Genomic DNA, 20,653 nt, shown 5'->3' with positions numbered 1-20,653 from the left:
GGTTTCTTGAATACTACCGAATCAACTATTTACATTTGATCATGAATTTATGATGAATTTCTGAATTTAAACTTAAAAAGCTTTTAAAGAAACAGCCCTACACATGAGTGTTTGCAGTATATCTTCTATAAATCTGTTTTGGAGAGTGCAATCTCCTCTGCCTTTTCCTATTGGGTCAGCAGCATCAGAGACAGAGTGGAAAAAGCTGAATAATCTGGTAAAGAAGCCTGGTTCTGTTCTGGTGGCGACGCTGGAACATCTGGAGATTCTGGTGCAAAGAAGGATTCTTTATAAAACAGAACATGTTTGGACATTTGGACAAACGTGAGCATCCTTTTTGTGAGACTAATACCCTACCCTAACCCTCTTCAGGATTGCTGTATTATGGACTGCTACAGGAGACCCTTCTCACAGATATCAACCTCTATGATTCTTGTTTCAAATTGTGCAAGCTGGACCAACATTTAATTTTGTCTTTGGTATTAATAAAGTAAAAAATCTAGATTGTAAGATACTGAAGTTTAATGCACTATTTGAGTTGAAAAATTTATTCTGACAGCTGCAGAAATCTCCCAGAGTTCTTTTGAATTTTTTTGGTTATATACAAAAAAAAAGGAATGTGGAATTTGGAGCCCAGAAAAGTGTTTAAACTCGACCAAAAATATTTGTATTGTCTAGTTTAAAGTTAAATTAGCTCCTTCCAACTTTCATTCAAAGCTGAGTGGACGGGTTGTTCGTGTAAACATTTTTTAAAAACTTGATGTGCAATTCACTAACTTTATGATTTACTTGAATGTTATCATAAAATTTGACTCCCTCTTTTTGTTTATTCTTAAAGATGAGTGAAGCGTGAAGATTTTGTGTGCAGGTTGGAATAAAAAGTGCTATGCCGGTCACAAGAACAGCAGATAATTATATTGACTATTTTCTGTGTGCAGAGCTTTAGTGGATGGTCATTCTGAGGTTTTTTGTTTTTTGAGATGTGGCCCTGGAAAGTTTAAATGAACAAACCGTTTTAACCTGAAAACATCCCAGATTAGGTGAAACTCTGTTCCTTTTGAGCAGATGTCCTGCAGCATGTTGTACAGAAGCTTTGCGCATATCTTGCTCCCTCAGCTTCCTCTCCCTCCCCCTTTTTTCTTTTTGCTTAAGATTTCTTACTCCTGCAGCATTGTGTGATTGCAGACTTCCACCACCCTCATGTCCTCGGCTCTCTGCTTGCATCAATCTCTAAGTGCCTCTACTGGTTTGTAACACAAGCAGAGCCCTGTTTAGTCAGCCAGACCTTCCTTCTCTATTGATATTTTGCGTTGACTTGGTTGCAACAGTAAGTAGATTAACGGAGCAGTGATTTAGGGCAAATCAATTACTGTAGCTCAGAGGTCTGTGTTTGTGGTTTTACAAACACAGACCTTGTGCATCGCCCACTTTCCTGAGAACATGCTGAACCCAGCTGAGAGGCATTTATATATTCATGAATAAAATCTTAAAACTTGCCAAATTAAAGATAATGTAAGTTATGTTTGAAATTGCAAAAAGAAGATTCAAACAGGCTGTTGAACAGCTGATCAAGCGTTTGACAAATGCAAATTTGTACATTCGTCTGGATTCTGTTTTAGGCATTCACACTTCCATGACCCTTGATGACAAATACCAAAAAGGTTTATCGTCTTTGAAATTAGCAGGATGGTTGTTCTGCACAATCACCAACATTTCTTATAGTTAAGTTTTAGTTTTCACTTTGTATTTTCTGATTGACCTCTCCTGCTCTTTGGTTGCCTTTGGTTTTTAAAGTGCAAGTAAACAAGTAAATGAATAAATCAAGGCCTCTTTCAAGATGCAGGAAGGTTGGATTTTCAATTTCTTGAAAGATCCAAGAATAAACACAAAGTGGTAGATCCAAACAGTATCACCTTTACTGAACTCGAAGAGCCGACTGACGACAAATGCTCAGAACAAATTGGCGCCTGATGCTGACTGCATCGCAGTTCCTGCAGGACGAAACCTCTCATATGACACAAAGCTACCAATTGCTGCAAGGGTGCAACAAAGATCGGCATAGAAAACTGGAAAACTTGATATTTGACAGTGATTCTTAAAGAATTTCTTAAATGTCTGAGTTGAACTGCACTGGGTTACCAGCGCATAGACAGCAGGACAGGTTACACATATTGTTGAGTGGTTTCGCTAAAATTAGGACTCTGTGTCATATTGACATAGCGAGTGGCTTCCTTGGACTGAGATGTCCATGGATTATGATCAGATTCAGAAAGAAACACCAGCATCATATAAGCATACATTCATTAATCACATTATACTGCTAAAAAGACATTAAATCAAATCTACTGATTGATACTGATTTAACAATACAGTCAGGAGAGCAAATCAAGAGCTGCTCATGATGCAGTTTGTGTGGCGGCCATGTTGGATGCTGAGGTTGGGGTTGGTGGGAAACTTCTGGGGAATTGTGACTTCAGAGAACAAAGGTTTATGAAGAGACGTCTGTTTGGGTCTGATCCCATTAAAGAACAGAGGGAGGTTCTGCTTTATTCTTTAAACTGGTCTTTTTATCTGGGTTTCCGACGTTTAAGCTACAGTGATACAGATTAAGGCAGAGATTGAGGTAAGGCAAGTTGTCTTATTTTTTCAGCAAAAATCTACAGTTGAAAAGGTCAGATTAAGTCATTTCCCTCATCATGCTCCTACTGTTTCGTGCTGTATTTTTTGCAGATATCCTCAGTGCAGCTTGTGTAATAAAGGAGATCACGGTTTTTTTTTTCTTTCTCTTTGCAAGAGAGAGAGGGTCTGTGACGCGGGGCGGCTCTTCTCCTCCTTCTCCTCCCTGTCATCCCACAAGTGCTGCTGCTTTTGCCTCCATCACTTGTTGGATGTACATTTGATTTAAATGTTTTCAGCATTTCTTATGCTTCCTTTGGTCTCCTCCTTTACATCTGTATCTGGATTCCCGTGAAGATCAGAAGGTGAACCCGTCGCTTTAAAGGCTGCGTGCGCGTAAAAAGGCGCTTGTCCCGGAGTGTCTCCGTCCTCTGACCCGTCTGGTTGTGCACCTCCGGTCCCGGATGTCTCCACGCTGGTCAGCCTGACCTACTGTGTGTCGGTCCCTCGGACTGTCGGGGTTTGTGTTTGTTTCCGGACTCCGGCTGATCCTTGGAGAAGTTCCGCCGCAGTCCCATGCCCAGCGCTCCTCTGCGGCTGAGATAAGGATGCTGGCGGCTTTTCTCGGTCTGGATCCACTGGGTCGCTTCGGGATGCGCTGTCCGAGCATCTGAACCAGGTATGCTGTTATGGAGAAACAAAGCTGCACAATCAGATTTATTTATTTTTTACTCCGACAGCTCATTTTATTGGTCTTTGTTAAATTATACATAATGAGTCCATGTTTACTTTCAACGTGAAAATGTTTAACTTCCAGCTGTCATTGTACATGACTAAAGAAGCTCAGTTAAGAACCCAGTCTTGGGGGTTTTGCCATTTTGCAGCTGCTGTGATTTTCTTCTGACATTTCATTAAAAACAGGCCGAGAGAGGATGATGCAGAGACTGAAACTTATACTTTAGGCCGTCAGCTTTTGGGTAAAGAAGTGCTGAAAAGTTTCATAAAGCCACATACATTAGTCCAGAAATTAAACCATGTTGGGGTTTAAAAGGAACGAAACACAGGTTTGTGTGATCTTTTAACACTTTCTCTCAGTATTTCAATTCAAAAGAAGGAATCTGCATAGAAAGATTTTGTTTTGACAGTTGAAGATTCAACCTCTGAAATATTGTTACAAAAGCTGGCTGTAGCAATACATAACTTGCTTATCAAGTTATGCGTCCCAGGATAATAAGAAAAAGTTAAGTGGAAGGAAAAACCGAGGTACAAGAAGGCGCTCACTCAAACATGTCAGTTCCTTCAGGATTTCACAATTGTTTTTGTGATTTTATTTTCAATAAAAATCTTCAATTTTGTGGAAATATTTGCAAAAATTTGTTATATTCTCCTCATTAAACCCTTTAAAAAAACTACATAAAAAAGCAGTCTGATTGAACACAAATATTTTTAATCTTTAAGGAATTTAAATAGCTCAGTTGTATTACTTGCCATGTTGATCACGGACTGTAACTGAAGTAAGGCTGAAGCTGTAGTGTAGTGAAAGTAAGAAATACCGCCACTTGCAGGTGGGGGTTAAACCCAATGGTTCTGACTACATTTTGCAGAAAATCTGCAGTAAACTCCTAATTTTCATCAGCATGAAAACTGACCGAAATCTGTTGATTTTGCATATAGTTCATTCAGTGTTTGCAGAATAGCAAAAAACTGAACGGGTAGACAGACGTGTAAGATTTAGGCTGCAACTGATGACCTCTTTGAGTTAAGCAGAGGGAACATTCGGATGTCTTTCCACAGGAAAAGGACTGAACTTTTGCCCAATAGTCCAAAGTTGTATTCTCAGATAAACACAAATCTAGCATTTCAATAGAATATCAAGGTCCCAGAGGCACAAAATCAAAGTTTGATTATTCAAAGGTACTTGAACATCACTAAAGTTTCATTCCAATATGTCACTTCAGGAAATTTAAGTCAGTGTACTAGATATGCCTGCAAATAAATTGGTAAAGGTGGGACTGGTTGTGTTTTCCTGTTCCTGCAACTCTTTCTAGAGCAGTGAAAATAGTTAAATGTACAGTAAAGAGTTTTTTCTTTTAGCTTTCATCCCCTGAAACTACATTCTCAGAATAAACAAAGAAAAAATTGCTTCCTGTTTGGCTTTTCTGTACATTACGTACAAAAAGCAGCTATAAAATACAGTCCGGAGAGCTTTTACATCACCACTTCAGCAGCAGGTGCAGTGCTGTATGTGCTACATTGACCCCATTTCTCACACAGGAAGGATGAAAAGTGCAGCTTGACTAAATAACCTTAGAGCAGCCTCTTTGTATCATCCCAATTTCTGCCTCCACTCGCTGCTCCTTCTATGCCTCCGATGCAACAGGAAGTGGGCTGATTTCCCAGAGGAGTCTGTAGTCAGGGCTGCCACTGCCAACAGAGCAGCAACAGACAAAATGTATCTAATACAACTTGAATAATGAGCGAACAGCTCAAAGCTGACAAAAATATAGCCTGCTGCTCCCTGAAGATCAGATTTAATTTACCTGCATAACCTTAAAAACTCTGACATAGTCACTGTTTGCAGTAAACAGATTTGCGTTTAGAAGCTTTTACAAAAGCTTTTTGAAATCAAACGCGTTCCTGGCATGGAGTAAAACACGGATCTCCCATGTTCTGAGATTCTTTATTAAACAAGGAGTTTCTCCTGTAAAAGTAAACACTTTATATTTATGTTGTCACTCAATAAACAACAGGCCACTGTTCACTTTCAGTAACTATTTTTTCAAACAAATTCTACTCTTTCCAAAAAAAAAAAGAAATTTTACATTTTGTCTCTGAGACTTCACTGCATGCAAATCAACCCCTCAGAGCTTGAATAATTACATTTTTCTAATTTTTGATTATGTCTGCATTTATTTGTATATAAATAGTCTGAACCATTAGCAAGGACACCAGGATAATTAAACCCAATTAAATGTATTAAAATAGTTTTTGATATAGACAAAAGGTGCTGACCGTGATCCGATGCAGAAAAACAGCGTTGACCTGACTTAACATGTTTCTTTTTCAAAGCATAGACATAAATGTACTGAATTACAAATTTATTTTATAACTCTGCTCCATTTCAACTTTATAAACTTGGTCAAATGTGTAAAAACAAAACAACTTAAAGTTGTTCAGTCAGTGCAATTAGGAGAAACAGCCAACGAAAAGTAAATAATAAAGGAAATGAAACTGACCAAAACAATAGGTTGAGAAAGTGCAGTTATAAATTATAAATATAATGAGTGATAAATATTAAGGCATGAGTTTGTTCAGAGCTGAAAGTATAGAATTAGGCTGAATAGATCTTCCCTTTTAATAGGACACATTGTCACGAAACCTGATCTAGAATTTTTTTCAGTACCGGGACAGATAAAGATTTGAATATTGGACCAGCTCATCTCTAATAATTAGTGGTGACGATTTATTACAATTCAACTTTTGTTGAACCCTAATCTTCATCTTATAACGTTCCTTGTATCTTAGTCATGCTTTGTAAAATAGATGAAAAGCTGTAATATTGAAGAACTGAGCCGGCCGGTTGGAATGATTGTGTAAATGTGGTTAAAAGAACAGGAGCCACATTCTTGCATCACGTCCAGACATGAAGAACATCTGAGGGTTCGACTGTGACATTTGGTATTCTTTAATTAATGAAGATCTTACCCTGCTGAGACAGAGTTCTGGACATAATTTCAGAGTAAAACGTACTTCGTGAGAAGAATCTAAATGAGTTTTTCTTTTTTTTTTTTTTATCAGTAAAGCTATTTTTGCTGTAGAGAATGGTTAGCTGTCAGATTTGGTCTCTATCTGACCCACAGGCCGGTTAGAGTACTCCGTCTGGTTTGGTTGTGAAGCACTTCTGCTGGGACAACATGCATGGAAGTGTGTGTGATAGCTGTGCAGTCTTTATATGTTTGTATGTTTGTGCATGTGTGCAGAGTCTAGAACCAGCAGAGAAGGAAGTGTTTCAGTGTTTCAGGGGCTGTGTTTGAATAATTCATAATCCCTTAAGGGCTTTGTGGCTGCAGGATTGGTATTTCTAGGCGTAAAGTTGCCAGTTGAGTGCACTGTAGTGCAGAGCTGTGACCAATCAGTGTCCAAAGTGCAAACATTTTAGGACAGGACTGCCACAAAGAGCTACAGAAAGTTAGATCAGACTGCTTCACAGTTTTCTGGGTCACGTTAGAAAAACTGTCCTCCATTTGAATTTATTCTCTGCAAATTTAATCTCATGTGAGAATGCATGCCCAATTTATATCCAGTTTATTATAATTCAGTCTAATTCAGTTCAAAAGGATAATTTCAGGTACGAATTGCATCTCAATGCATATTGAATATCAGCAATTCAGTTACAAATCTGGGAATCCTACATTACACTTTATTACAGAGTGATATATTCCAAGGATTATTTCTATTATTTTTAATGATTATTTCTCTACTTGGTAGAGATTTGATGCCATTTTGTTTGCCAGAAAATTGGAATTGGCCCTTTTGCATGGATTTCATGGAGGTGATCAGCCTGTAGCTTCTTGTTGCCTTCAGGTTTCTGGATTGTTGGTTCTGGTGTTTCTTCTTTTCCTCTTGAACTAAACCTCATAGTTTCTTCTGAGTGTTAGGCCAGTTTGATAGCCAATCCAGCTCAGTGGATCTGGATTCCTGTGGGCAGCAGGAAAATCTTGTTTGAAAACGAAATCATTCTCTACACAAAGCCTATAAACAGAATGAAGATTTTATGTTCTAAATTTTTTTGATTTTGGATTTAATAAAACATAATAAACCAACTCTAGCAGATGACATGTTGTCACAAATAATCTCTGATTGAAACTGGCCTCTTAAACTCCAAATGCTAAATGCACTTTCATGTAAAAAAGATTATTTCAAACAGCTATCCAGTCCTTTTCCTACATTTTTTTCCTTCAACTCAATTAAAAATTTTTAAATTCAGTGTCTGTGTGCAGTTTAGTAATACAAATTTCACTTTTTTATTTGACCGGTGTCCTAAATAGGTGTATTATAAATGGCAGTGTTTTCCAAGAGCAGTGTTTGTGTTTCTGGACAGATTCAAGTCCATATTTAAGTCACCTCCTGCTCTACCTGCCAGGTTTGACCCAGTTTATCTAAGGTCATCAAAAGCTGATTTCTGAAACACTCCTGTTGCTAAACTCTGAAAAATATTAATTCCCCTCTTACAGCCTCACTCTCTTGTTCTACCTCAACAACACAGCAGTCTGAACGGACTTCTCTCCTGTCAAGTCAGCGATCTTCTACATGATTGTTAATGTACTATAATACGTTTGATTTAATATTCAGATTTTCTAAGGAGGTTTTTAAGAGCATTGCAAAATTAACTGATTCCAGTCATCTTTATTTGTTGTGCCGCTTATATTTATTTACTTCTTCAAATGAGATGAAGAAGAAACATTTCTTCTTAACAATATTGTTCACAAACCTCTAACCTAAAATGTTTAAGAATGAGTCACTCAAAAACAAAAGCAGCCTTTACCTTTCAGTCCCTGTCTTAGATTTAGTTCACACTTTGCAGGATCGGCTTTTTGCGACCTGCAGCGTGAACATGAACATGAAGTGAAGTGGTATCGGTAAAGATGAGGCCACAGAGAGGAAGTCTTGTTGGCAGAGCCTCTGGAAGAGAACCGCTGTTATCTGCAAACGTAGCTCAGCTGCTGCTGCTGCTGTGGTGACTCATCAAAAACACGGACGCTTCCTGATATGATCAGAGTGACAAACACACGCACAGATACACAAAACCCTTTGACTTCACGCACAAAGTTAGATAATCGCTTTTGGGAAGCAAGAGAAATTCTCCCGAGTTCTGCAGCTACGCGGCAATTCAAAGTGTTTTAAAGAAAGTAATGAAAGGTTGGAATACAGATAAAATCGATGACGTTCCAGTTAACATTATCAAAGGCAGCTCTAAGCAAATCTTCAGCCTTGATTTAAAAGAACTCAGTGCTTCAGCAGTTTTTCAGTTTTCTGGAAGTTTGTTCCAGATTAAAGGAGCATAAAAACTGAATGCTGCTCTCCATGTTTGGTTCTGATTCTGGGGGTGCAGAATAGTCAAGAACCAGAAGAACTGAGACAACTTGATCGGGCTCTTTGTGATCATAAAAACATTCGTTGTTATGTCAACAGGAGCAAGATCCTGCTGCCCGTCTCATGATGACATTTTAGATTTTTTGGAGACTTCATCTAGCGTCTTTCAGTCTGCTTTCAGGGTAAATTTGCTTGGTGTGTGCGGTTATTTTGAATGTAATCTATTTCTGCTCCATACACAGGACTTTTGTTACTAATTGCTAGGTAACATTTTGCCTGTTGTATTTTTTTTTTTCCTAATTTTTAAGTAAATATAGATAAGTGATGTCCTAGTTTATTTCTAAGTAGAGATAACATTTTTTTAATAAAATGTCAGAGAAAATTTTGCATTTCCAATGTCTACATCCATGACCAAATATTTCAAAAACACTCATCTTTCTCTTTCTGCAGCTTTATGGTGCAGGTGGAGGAATAAGAAAACAGAAGCTTGTTTTATTTTCAAACACAAGTTAATGCTTTCACGTAGAAGAAAAAGAGCTGAGCTTTCTTTAATATTTCTTAAAATTCTCATCAGTGAAGCGCCACGCAGCTGCTTTCTCAGCTGGTTTTGCGACCTGCCAGATCTGAGATCTGAGGAGATGTTTGTCCTGGAAGTGTTGCATTTTCTGTCTGTCTGCTGGCAGGACGGTGCAGCAGATTTAGTTACCGTCCTGTAAGCTGAAGGTCAGCTTTTAGCCAACATGCTGAAGTTCATCCTTATTTATGTTTCATGAGGCTGTGATCTGTATTGACAGCTGTGGGAAAAACTCATTAAGGACTGAGGGCTAATAAAACACAGTCTGACTGACTGACTGATTTAAAAAAAGCTGTCTCCACATACTGTATATGTTGTTGGTGTAGCTCTCAGTTCCTGTCTGTGCTGATTTTGCACATAGCTGAATCTAAAATGAAAGAGGTCAGCTGAAGGAATCTGGGATTTTAACGTGAACTTAAAAATAAAAACTCAAAGAGAAAAAAAATACAGAAAGAAGTTCGGAAAGTATTCACAGCGCTTCAATTTTTCCAGAATTTCTTACATTAAGGCCTTTTCCCAAATCATTTTAAATCCTCAGAATTTTGCAGCCAAATACTAAATTATGGTAATATGGAAAAACAATTGAGTTTTTGGCAAATTTACTAAAAATAGAAACAACATTTACATAAATATTCGCTCCAAATTGAGCCTGAGAGTTGTTCCTACAATTTAACCTGAGTCCAGCTATACAAGCTCCTTCGTATGACAGAGCAGGTCAGAGGTCAAACACCAAACTCTAGATCATTATTATTGGTAGACCTCTGAGACAGGATTGTGTTAAGGGTGGTGGTGGCAGCATCTTGCTATGTGGATGTTTTGCAGCAGCAGGAACTGGCAGACTGGTCAGGATAGAGGGAAAGATGAATACAGCAATGCACAGAAATCTGCTCCAGAGCATCTTGACCTCAGATTGGGTCAGCAGGACAACTACCCAAAGCTTCAGACCTACTCTGTGAATTTTTATTAGGGTTTTAGTCACTCTTTAAAGTTAAAGTACACGTAAAAACAATAAAATGTGCAACCATGTGTCTTATCAGGATGAACACATCCAATACAGAGTTCAGTATTTTCACTGACCCCTGATCCAGAACTGCACAGCATTCTGGGGGATGTAGGCAGAGGAAAGACTTGAATCGCTCATCTTCTTCTTCAGGGTTGGTGGAATCAACTAACTTCACTCACTCTTTGGTTACCTACCAACGGCTTGTTGAGTAACTCCTGTTGCAGCAGTTCGGGGTTTCGCCACCGTTCCCCATAAATAAAAACAATGGGGTGGAGAGGGAGAGTAGAACAGGTGCAGGAGGAACCGTGAACAAAACAGGAAAAGTTAAGTCACCGCGTTAGCGGCATTTCAGACATTTAAAACTAAAAAATTAGCCAGTAATTATCAATGTCGACGATATGAAACATTTATATTGTGATACATTTTTTAGCCATGTCACTCAGTCTTAGCATGTAATATTCTCAGGATATATTTTGTCCTTTGTAGGTATAGAGTCAGTTTGATATGTCAGTAATTCACCCCACCAATGTCTGAAACTGCTGTTTCTAATGGAGGTGTTCACAGGTACTGACAAGCAAATATCAACATGGAGAGCACCTGGCTGCTACTTTCAAAAGCTGCTAAGGTGTACTTTTTTTAAACTTAGTAAAGACTAGATTCATTTACTGATGTGAAATCCATTGAATGGAAAGAGTGCGATGACAAAAGCTGGATTATTTATGTGTGAAATCAGTCAAGGAAAGAGTGAAGATATTCAAGCAAACGTTGATTCTCATCCCTTGGAAGAGGAGCAGTATCACCCGCAGGGCTGTGGCTCTTATGTATTATGAATGTACTGTGTCTCTAATGTAATTTGCTCTGCTTAATGTTGAGGCTCCTTCTGAAGACAATGATTTAACAAATGGAAACACTGAAGCTTAAGAAACCAGCTCTGCTTTCCTCATCATCTCTTCCTCCACTTTCTTACTTTAGTCATTTAAGAAGCTTGATATGAATATTAGCCTAGGTGCTATTTGTGGCACAATGTTCATTCAAAGATGAAAGCTCGACAATTTCAATTTGTTTTATGAGCCTGCCATGCTGACCAGCAAAATAGGAGTGGAGTAATTACAGCTTCCCTGCCTGTCCTCTGCCCTGTGCTGCTGGATTTGCTCGCAGCGATGCAGCACGTCTGCCAAACGCGAGGAGAAGCTGGCACATTGCGGGCGGCAGAGGAGGAGCTCAGCAGCCATAATGAAATCCTGTAAACCTCATAAAACGGGAATGCAAAGCAGCCTGCATGTTTGACGTCAGGTGCTTTTCCTGCCCACGTCCTTTACAAGGAATCTGTCTGAACCAGACATAAATTAGACGGAGAATCAATTCAGCTCGAAGTCCGAGTGAGTCTGTGTTGTGGTTAGAAATGTTCCCACTGGGCTGGATGCAGCAGTTTGCTTGTAATGGAGAAGGAGTGATCTCGACAGGCATATTGTTGGTGCTTCTGATTAAATATTTGACTCCCTCCATGTTCATGTCCCAGAAAGAAGAGAAAAGATGAGCTTCACCTCATTTCCTGCACATTTCCAGGTCTGACATAAACCTGACCCTGACGCATCTTGGTTCCTGAACTGTCAGATGTTTCCTGTGGTTTTGTTTGTTCTTTAATGTTCTTTATCAAACCTCTCAGGCCTGCAGAAAGTCAAACATTTGGGATTATGTTTTGGCAGAATGTGAAAAAGGTTTAGATTGTAAGGGGCTGTGATCTGATGCAAAATGAGCATCAGATCACCTCCTGTACTTGAATGAGCCTATTAGAGCTACAGGCTTTGTGAATAAGATGCTGAATAGAGCAAACACTGAAAATATGCAACTTTACTTATTCGTTGAGTTCATTATTATGATTATCGATTTTGCTTTGAGGAAACAAATAGCAGTTATGCTGTAAATTGGTCTGTTTTGAAAAAAAACAAGTAATAAATGTGTTGGCGATGGTATACGTTGTGATTTTCTGGGTTAAAATAAATAAAATTGACTTTGATGACTTAAAACATTGTGAGTGTTTGTGTGAGTAAAGGTCACAGCTACATTTTGACTGAAAATGATTGTGTGAAAGGACTGAATCAGGAACTGGCAGGCTTGAAGACGGTACAGTAGCCTGAAGCGGACATAATGATCCTCAGTCATAAATCTGCCATCAGGATTTACAGCTGCACAGAAAGCTGCAGGCTGCAGTGAGAAAAGGACCTGAACTTTCTTCCCACTCCTTCTCATCCTATTTCTCCTCAAATCCACAAAAACCAACGCCTGTATCGATCATCTGGCCTCAGAGGGCCAACAGGATGACGCTGGAGAGCAGTCCGTGTTTTCTGACCTGAATGACCCTGAGCAAAATCAAGTAATTGAATCGAAATGTTCTGTCATCAATCTCAGCCTGCTGGGCTGTTGCTGCTCCAAACAGCTGCAAAATGGAGGACAAGTAATGACTTCTCAAGGTACCGGAGGTTTATTAAAACATCCGTTATATATCAAGACAAAATTAATTCATATGGTGCTTAAATTGTTTCGTGGACAGACGCACAGGACTTTGCTTGTTTTTATTGTTTGTTTTGAGGCAAAAAAAAAGAAGCCAAGACAAAGTTTTTAATAATTTCTTTGTGACGTACATAATCTTCAACTGGTCAGAGTTGGGTTAGTGAAACAAATGATCCAAATATGTCTTCTTGCATGTTATTAACATTTAGTTTTGTATTTAATATCACTCACTTGCACTGGGTTCATTCACATTTTTGAGATTTTTTTTAAATGTTTTTTTTTTTTACATTTGAACATTTTTTACTGCTAGGTAAAAAACATTTATGGAATATGTCAGAACTGGACATTAATGGGATCTCATACTTGATTCTTGTGACCTTGTTGACTCTTTCCAACAAAATGTTTGATCGTTTCCTGTTCACTCTCCGATATCTTGGCAATGTCAAGAGTGCTGCATCCCTCTGAGAAGCTTTTGGTATTTCGTCACTTTTCAGAGTTAAATCTCTCTTTTGGCCCATTTTGTCTAGAAAAAAAAGCTTCATAATAATTATACACACTTTGGTATTTAACCTCCTTCTTTACACATAAACCTCTGCTATGATTAAATCCATCGAGAAGTCAAATGTCTTAGAAAATATGTCTAGAAATGGTGATATGGGGAAATACTCAGATGGGAAAAAACCTTCATACTTACAGTGCAAGTATGAAGGTCCTTGTTACACTCTGACCTTCAGCCAACATCATTTCTTACACTTATCCAGACCTACAGCTCCATCATTATGAGGGATGAATGTCAGCTTGGAAAACTGTTGCCTCCAGCTGAAACGGTGCAGTTTCATGTTTTAAGAAAAATAATGACTTGTCTACATCCAATCTAGTGTAGAATGTGCTGAGCCGAGAGCGAAGTGCGACTCCCATTTGTAACGGAGTGGCATTTAGAAACACATTTCTTACCCATTTAATGGAAACACTGTTGTTTTTAACCACATTCAATAAAATAGTCTAGTTTTACGACTGAGTAGAGATACAGAATCTTACAGGGTTTCTCTGACTGCTGCAGACGAAGTGCATGTTTCATATGTGGGTCATGTATGTACTGCTTTGCAAACAAAGAGGTTTAGCTGAAATGGGGTCCAATTAATTTGAGATTGCCTGCAATTTCCTACAATTACACAAGAAATAGAAAAATATACTCACAATTCTAGTGGCTGTACTTTACAGGAGGCAGATTTATTTGGTGAAGTTTGTCCATTTTGGGATTCAGTGTGTTCTGGAGGCTTATCAGAGGTATCGAGGCCACTCTGCAGTAAATAATCCAGCATTGCTTCTGCTTGCTGTAGCTCTTGTGCATTTGTAATGTGTGTGCTGATTCAGATAGGTTGTCAAGAGAGGTAAACTCAGATTTATCTAACCAGCAGGTTTGCTTGCGGAGCGCCACATAAGAATGGAAGCAAGGATGAAAACTAATGTGTGTACAGCTTCGTGTCTGTGTGAGTAAAGGATGATGTGATGAAATCAGTGATTCTTTTCCTGTTCCTACACAAGTCACTCTGCTGGCTTTAATTGTAGAAAATAGTTCAGACTGAGATCATCTTTGAAGAACCATGGATAATATTTAATTTCCCTTTGGGATCAATAAGGCATTTTTGACTTTGAATTGCATGAGTTAGGGTGAAGTTATGGTGACATGGAGGCATAGAACAGGTGCCACGCTGCATCTTCTCTAGAATAAATAAACAGGCTTGTAGATGCTCATATTATTGACTCCGGAAGGGAAATGCGCTGTGTCTTTGTTGAGTTGCATAAGCTAAAACATTCCTGGAGCAAAACACAACAAAAGCTGCAAACAGTTGCACAGCTGGAAGCACTCAAAGGTCTGAATGCTGCGAACCAAAAACTGCTAACTTAAATTTAATAAAAGGGGTAGATTGGATGTTTTGTGGCATTATCATTTATTTATTCTGCAGTAAACAGAAGTGATAGCAAGGAAAATAAATTATAATCCACAAACAGACGCATACATCTGGAAGGTATTCACAATCCTTCACTTTTTCCACATGGTCATGTTGAAATGTTTTATCAAGTGAATTGCTTTCTCCAAAATTCTAAACACAAAAACTCCATGATGTGGAAAAAGCTTTTTGAGATTTTTTGCAGGTTTATTCAAAATAGAAAACCATTAAATGTACATAAGTATTCACAGACTTTGCTTAATGCTTTGCTGATCTTTTTGAATATGATGCCACAAGGTTTGCTCTCTCAGTGAGAGACTTTCTGTATTTCTGCTGGTGGGCTGTCTTAATTACTGTTATAATTAGAGTGCTCAGACTTTAGGCGAGCTTGTCCAGTTAGTCTTTTTTTCCATTACGGTGCTCCTTTCTCTCATTGCTTCAAATTACACGCTCTGCCTGCACACCAATCTGGGCTGGTTGGACATGTTTTTATCAGCAGTAATAGTTTTCACTTCACCTGGACAAGCTTCAGACTGCAGAGCAACTCCAATCAGCTGCAGCCTTTGTTTCTAAATCACTTTTACTGCTGCTGTCCTGTGGTGATCCATGTGTGTCTTTGAGTCTTTCCGTGCACAAGAAAGAGAGAGACGCGGACAAGCTGTATGGATTTTTCAGATATTTGTTCTGTAAATGCTGTGTTTATTTTAATGCTCCCTATTTTTGTTATAGGAATGTAAACTTAAATGAGGCTTTATCCAGTTTAAGAGATTTTTTTTTCTGTTCTTCTAGTGCCACCTTGTGGAGAAAGTTAGTCGGTGTAGCTTCAGTTTAATTTCTCTTTTCTTCCCTCTTTTTAGATATGTTCATAGAGAATTTCCTTTGACTGAAGTTCAAATCAAATAACTTCCAAACACTCCCCTGATGTAAGTGTGTCTCACCTACTAACAATACAACAAACTTTATATGTCGCTCACTTTACATGATACGTTGTTTGTCTGCTTTCAGGTGTTAAGCTACTTTGTTGAACGTGAGTATCGCTTAGTAGCAACTAGGTCTGCACAATGTGACAATTTTCTGTAGGATCAGAAAACACATAAATTACAATTTCTGTTATTTTTGGCATTTGCAGGAATTCAGTCACAGTAAATTAGGTTTTTGAAATAAAGTAATTTTTATACCTAGTAATTTTGTGAACCCAGAAAAATAAAGACGTCATCAATCCGTGAATTTTGACTTGAAATGTTAGACCTCAATTTCTAAACAAATAACGATATAAAAAAGCTTTCAGTAAGGAAAAATTTATTCAGCTCAGTTTCTGTTTAATAAGTGCAGCCTTGATTTTTACAAAAACATGTGTTTAAAGAGAGCAAAACCAATAATACAATGATTTAAAGTGTGAACATTATGTCTTAGTATCTCACATAATTCAGGACTCCTCCTAGCTGCACAACATTCAAAACCAGAGGGAATAATTATCTAAACATGGAACGTCTCAAACAAAAAAACTGATGAACTATTATATTAATTCATTTGGACATTCATTCTTCTGTGTGTATGTAAATTACTGCACTGTGTAGCACATCATTAATTTAATTCCTAGGTGTGCAAACTTCCTGTTTGATGATTTCGGTTTCTGTGTCCAGAGTTTGATGGAGAGCTGGTCGGATGACAGCTGGAACTGTTGTCATAACTGGAGGAATACTGGCCACAGTGATACTGCTGTGTATCATCGCCGTGCTCTGCTACTGTAGACTCCAGGTATGATGTGGCCGGACGGGTTTCGCACAGTAAAGTTGTGGCACCACAACGGCTTTATAGAGGGAAAGACTTCAGGTTACAAACAAATACCAGTAAAAGCAATAGAAAACTAGCAAGTAAAGTTTCCTTTTTAGACTTTAGCCAATCATCTTATCTGCTTCATGGTCAATATTGTTTTTATTACTGAAAAGTGCATATATTATCATTTATGTTTCATTTTATAGATTAACTACACATACTGATATTGTCAAGCCTTTATTTATGTTACCATGTCTTTAATGCATGCCTAAACGTTGTTATTTTCAGAAGGTACTTTCAATCCGACAAGAGACTCACTGCGATGATTAATCTAATTTAGTAATTAAAACTGTATTTAGTACAGAAATATGTAAAAACAGACTTGCTTTCAAAGTGCAAAAAATAAAAATGTCAAATTGATGCCACTGATCTTTCAATGGCTGCTGGACTTACTACCACTTTCTGCATTCTTGTTGGTTGTGCAGGAGGCTCTACTTATGCTTTTCAGAGATGAATGGTTGTATAATGCTTGCAGTCATTCTCACATGCAAATGTAAATATTGAGTTGGGAGGCTTGCCAGCAGGAGCTTATTTGGATTTAAAGTGACAAGAATCGCTGAAACAGATCATTCTGAAAGGAGTTCAAAGTAGACAGAACTGAACATATTAGAATGTCATTATCTAAGAATATTTTTTTGTAAAACAAAAATACAGTTAACATGCTTTGTTTAGACCATAGACCTATTCTAACCTGTTCAAGAACCATAATAGATCACATTTAATCACCAAAGTTCTTTACTGATTTATGTTTTTTATCTCAAACTTCTTTGTTTATAGTACTACTGCTGTAAGAAGAATGGGTCTGACAATGGCTCCCTCTCTCAGCAACACTTTGCTTGCAACGCCTGCAGCATCACTGGCCTGGACGGACCAATCATCACCCCTCTGTCACTGTCGCCACCAGAGCCAGCCAAATCCTTTAACCCCACCAAACCTACCGTGGGGCAACACCGCTACTGTCCCACCTGCTCACCCTACGACTCTCCCTTCTACATCCGTACCACTGACGAGATACGCAACGGTGGAGAGCGCGTCACCTACATGCCGACACACTATGAGAACCAGGCGCTGGCAATGCCGCTGCCCGCTGTCCGAGGCCCCCTGCTGAGGGACAGCCAGCGCGGTCGCCCTCCTGATTTCTACACCAACACCCGAGCCATCAGCACCGAGGTGTGACCACCTCTACACACCAGCGCCACTGAAAAGACACAACCACTACTGTAGATTTTGGCTTCCAGTGAGTTTGTGGAGGAAACACATTTAGGGTCAATCTGGAAATAATTAAGGATTGCTTTAGCCGAAGCTGGAGATGAAAAATAAATTCCTCCTTAATTTCAAAAAACAACTGATCCGCTAAATGTCCAAACATGTACCTAGTGGAAGGGTACGCCTGCTGACTGTTACTGGATCGCTTTCCCCTGAGGAGTAACTAGATCCATGTACGACTTTCTTGTGCTCTGTATCTTCTTCCAAATTTTACTGTGATAAGATGTATGGATGAGTTTAAAACAGACTGAATCGTTTACCTTTTTTAAGTAGCTGACAAACAGAAACATTTGTGGATTTATGCAAGCATGAGGTGTGGCAGTGTGCAGCAGAGGACACCTGGATTTGAATCCTCTATGCAAGGTCTTCAGTCAGCATCATAGCTGTTCATTTCCAGGCGTCTCCTTTCAGCAGATTTTATGGTGAACAGGAGATCTGGGACATGTTGTTGACAACTGGTAATATGTAATGATTCTATACATGTAGATAGACATGAAAAACGTTTGATGGCGCTATATTATGCAACCTGTACTAAAGCGCTACTTTCTTGGTACTTACAGGTTAGTTTCCTGGAAAATAAAGGTTTTCTTTGGAACTTACTGGTTACTATCCCTGATCCTATAGCAAGTGGAGGAGTTAGAAGTTACTTTCCTGAAATATTCAGGAAGCTAATTATACTTTTCTGCAACCTGCTATGTACAAATGACTCTCATAAGAGTACTTTCTTTGTTCTGGGGAAGTAATCAGGACATTTCCTAAAGGATTTGGAACAGCCCCTGGTCAGTTTAAGTTTAGGAAACTTCCAGGAAAACACTTTGTATATTCTGAAAACTTACCACTAAGTTCCAGGAACATAGCTAGTATGTCCTGGGAAAGCAAACTGCAAAACCCAACAAAGTAACCAGCAAGTTCCAAAAACATTCGTCAAAAGGGATCTAATAAGTTCCTGAATGTGAATGGTGAAGTTAAAGAAAGGACCTGATAGATTCTGGGAAAGTAACAGGTAAGTTCTGGAAATTACCAAGTAAGTACCTGGTAAGTTATGGGAAACTTTCATGGAAATTACCTTGTAAGTTCCCAAAAAGGTTTATGTGAAAGTAACTGAAAACGTCAAGAAGGTTCCAGTAAGTATCAGGTATGTTTGTCGGAAAGTTCCCAAGACTAACTCCTAAGTTTGAGTACAGAAAGGGCTGCAGTGTGTAGTGTTACCAAATCTTTTAAAAAGAAAAGTTAAACATGGCGTTTGAATCCTTTCTTAACGTGTAGCTAAACATGGCAGAGCCTGAGCCCTCGATCTGCTTAAAATTACCCCAGTGACTTTCCCTCGTCTGAAAAGGATGCGAAAAAGTTATGTAAATATTTAAGCAATCTCTCAATCCCACCGTGTGAAAGACGGCGATGCAAGCAGGAATCTGAGGAATAAGGGGGTTTGATTTACTGGTTTATGGGATTTCCTCTACACTCCCATGATTATACTCATCTACTCTCATATCAGACAATTTGACTGAAAAAAATTAGATATACACCTTCTTTTTATTTACAATTTCCCATTGAAAATTACATTTTGTGTGATATTGGTCTTCTGTCTACAGCATGGCTGAAGATTTGGAGCAATAAACCTAAATAATTTGACAGGTGTGAATAAGAGTTAAGGCCTATTAGATGGGTCAGATGTTAAAAATGCAAATATAAGCTTCTGTAATCTCTTTTCAGCAGTGGTATAAATGAGATTTATCTCTCAGTGGTACTTTCTAAATGCTTATTTGTGAACTAAGGATGACCCATTTGAATCTTAGCTGGATTTCTCTGGATTTCAACCACAAAATAACTAAAATTACACCAAATGAAGTTCACTAATAAGCTATAATATTTCAGATCAAGGTGATTCTGTAAAATACGCTAACCCAGTGTGGATGTAATCTTGAACAGCTTCGATGTCCTTCATTTATTTATGTAGTGTAGCAACGATATATTTTAATGTTTATGTTATAATTAAAATACTAAAAAAAGTTTTTAAATGTGGTTTGAGAGAAAATTGTACATCATAACATTAAAAAATGAATATCTGATGTGATATTTTGACAATTAAATATTTCAAAGTCTATAAGTTGACTCTTCATTTTTGTATGTCTTGTACAGAAACATAGGTAATAAATACAACAATAAGTTTTCTTTTCTAATTAAGAAAATATCATTTCACCTTGACTGTAACACACCAATTCCTGAAGAAAACCAGTAGGAGCTTCACATTTATCTCACCTGGTTGGTATCACTTTCAGGGGCGGACACAGGGGGTGAAGGTTTGGGGGAGGGGGCTCGACAGTCAGCTGACTGGGTCTAATTAACACCCCTGACTGGTGCACAGGATCAAACATCATAGACTTTTTGAATGGTTGAAGTAGCACAACTCAGTAGTTAAGAGGTGAAAAGTGTACAGAAAAACTGGAGGAACTCCAGAAAGACATTTTCCTGCCAGACATCAATGCATCAAACCACAACAAGATGGGGGTCAAAGTGCATCCCATCGTCATGGCCCATTCATCACATCCACCAGGCAAAGATATAAATACAATCTGAAATCTATGAAATCCTCCTTTTCTTATGCAATTTTCTGAATTGCAATAGAAGCTTTTTATAGTTTATAGATTACAAATGTAAGTTCACGTTCCGATCCAGATATCTGTTCAAATGTCTTTGTTGGCTCTCCCTCTGTTTTCATCACCTGATTAATAAAAAGTCCTTCCACGTGGCTCGTCTCCATGACTACTCTGTGTTTGTGCATGCACGTGCACGTTGCGCATG

At 38.4% G+C, this 20,653-nt stretch overlaps 1 protein-coding gene across 1 annotated transcript; it reads left to right on the top strand.

The window, feature by feature from the left end:
• The first annotated feature begins 2,884 nt into the window (after positions 1–2,884).
• fam163ab (family with sequence similarity 163 member Ab) lies at positions 2,885–20,543 on the top strand. Its single transcript, XM_055020345.1, has 5 exons — positions 2,885–3,295; positions 15,607–15,672; positions 15,755–15,776; positions 16,393–16,507; positions 17,363–20,543. The coding sequence occupies exons 4-5, from the start codon at positions 16,415–16,417 to the stop codon at positions 17,759–17,761; spliced, it is 492 nt and encodes a 163-aa protein (XP_054876320.1). The 5' UTR covers positions 2,885–3,295; positions 15,607–15,672; positions 15,755–15,776; positions 16,393–16,414; the 3' UTR covers positions 17,762–20,543.
• The last annotated feature ends 110 nt before the right edge of the window (positions 20,544–20,653 follow it).

The sequence above is a fragment of the Poeciliopsis prolifica genome, unplaced genomic scaffold, assembly GCF_027474105.1.
Source record: "Poeciliopsis prolifica strain line A6 unplaced genomic scaffold, Auburn_PproV2 SCAFFOLD002, whole genome shotgun sequence".
Taxonomy (NCBI): domain Eukaryota; kingdom Metazoa; phylum Chordata; class Actinopteri; order Cyprinodontiformes; family Poeciliidae; genus Poeciliopsis; species Poeciliopsis prolifica.
Note: the sequence above shows the minus strand (reverse complement) of the source record. Positions and strands in the feature narration are given on the sequence as shown.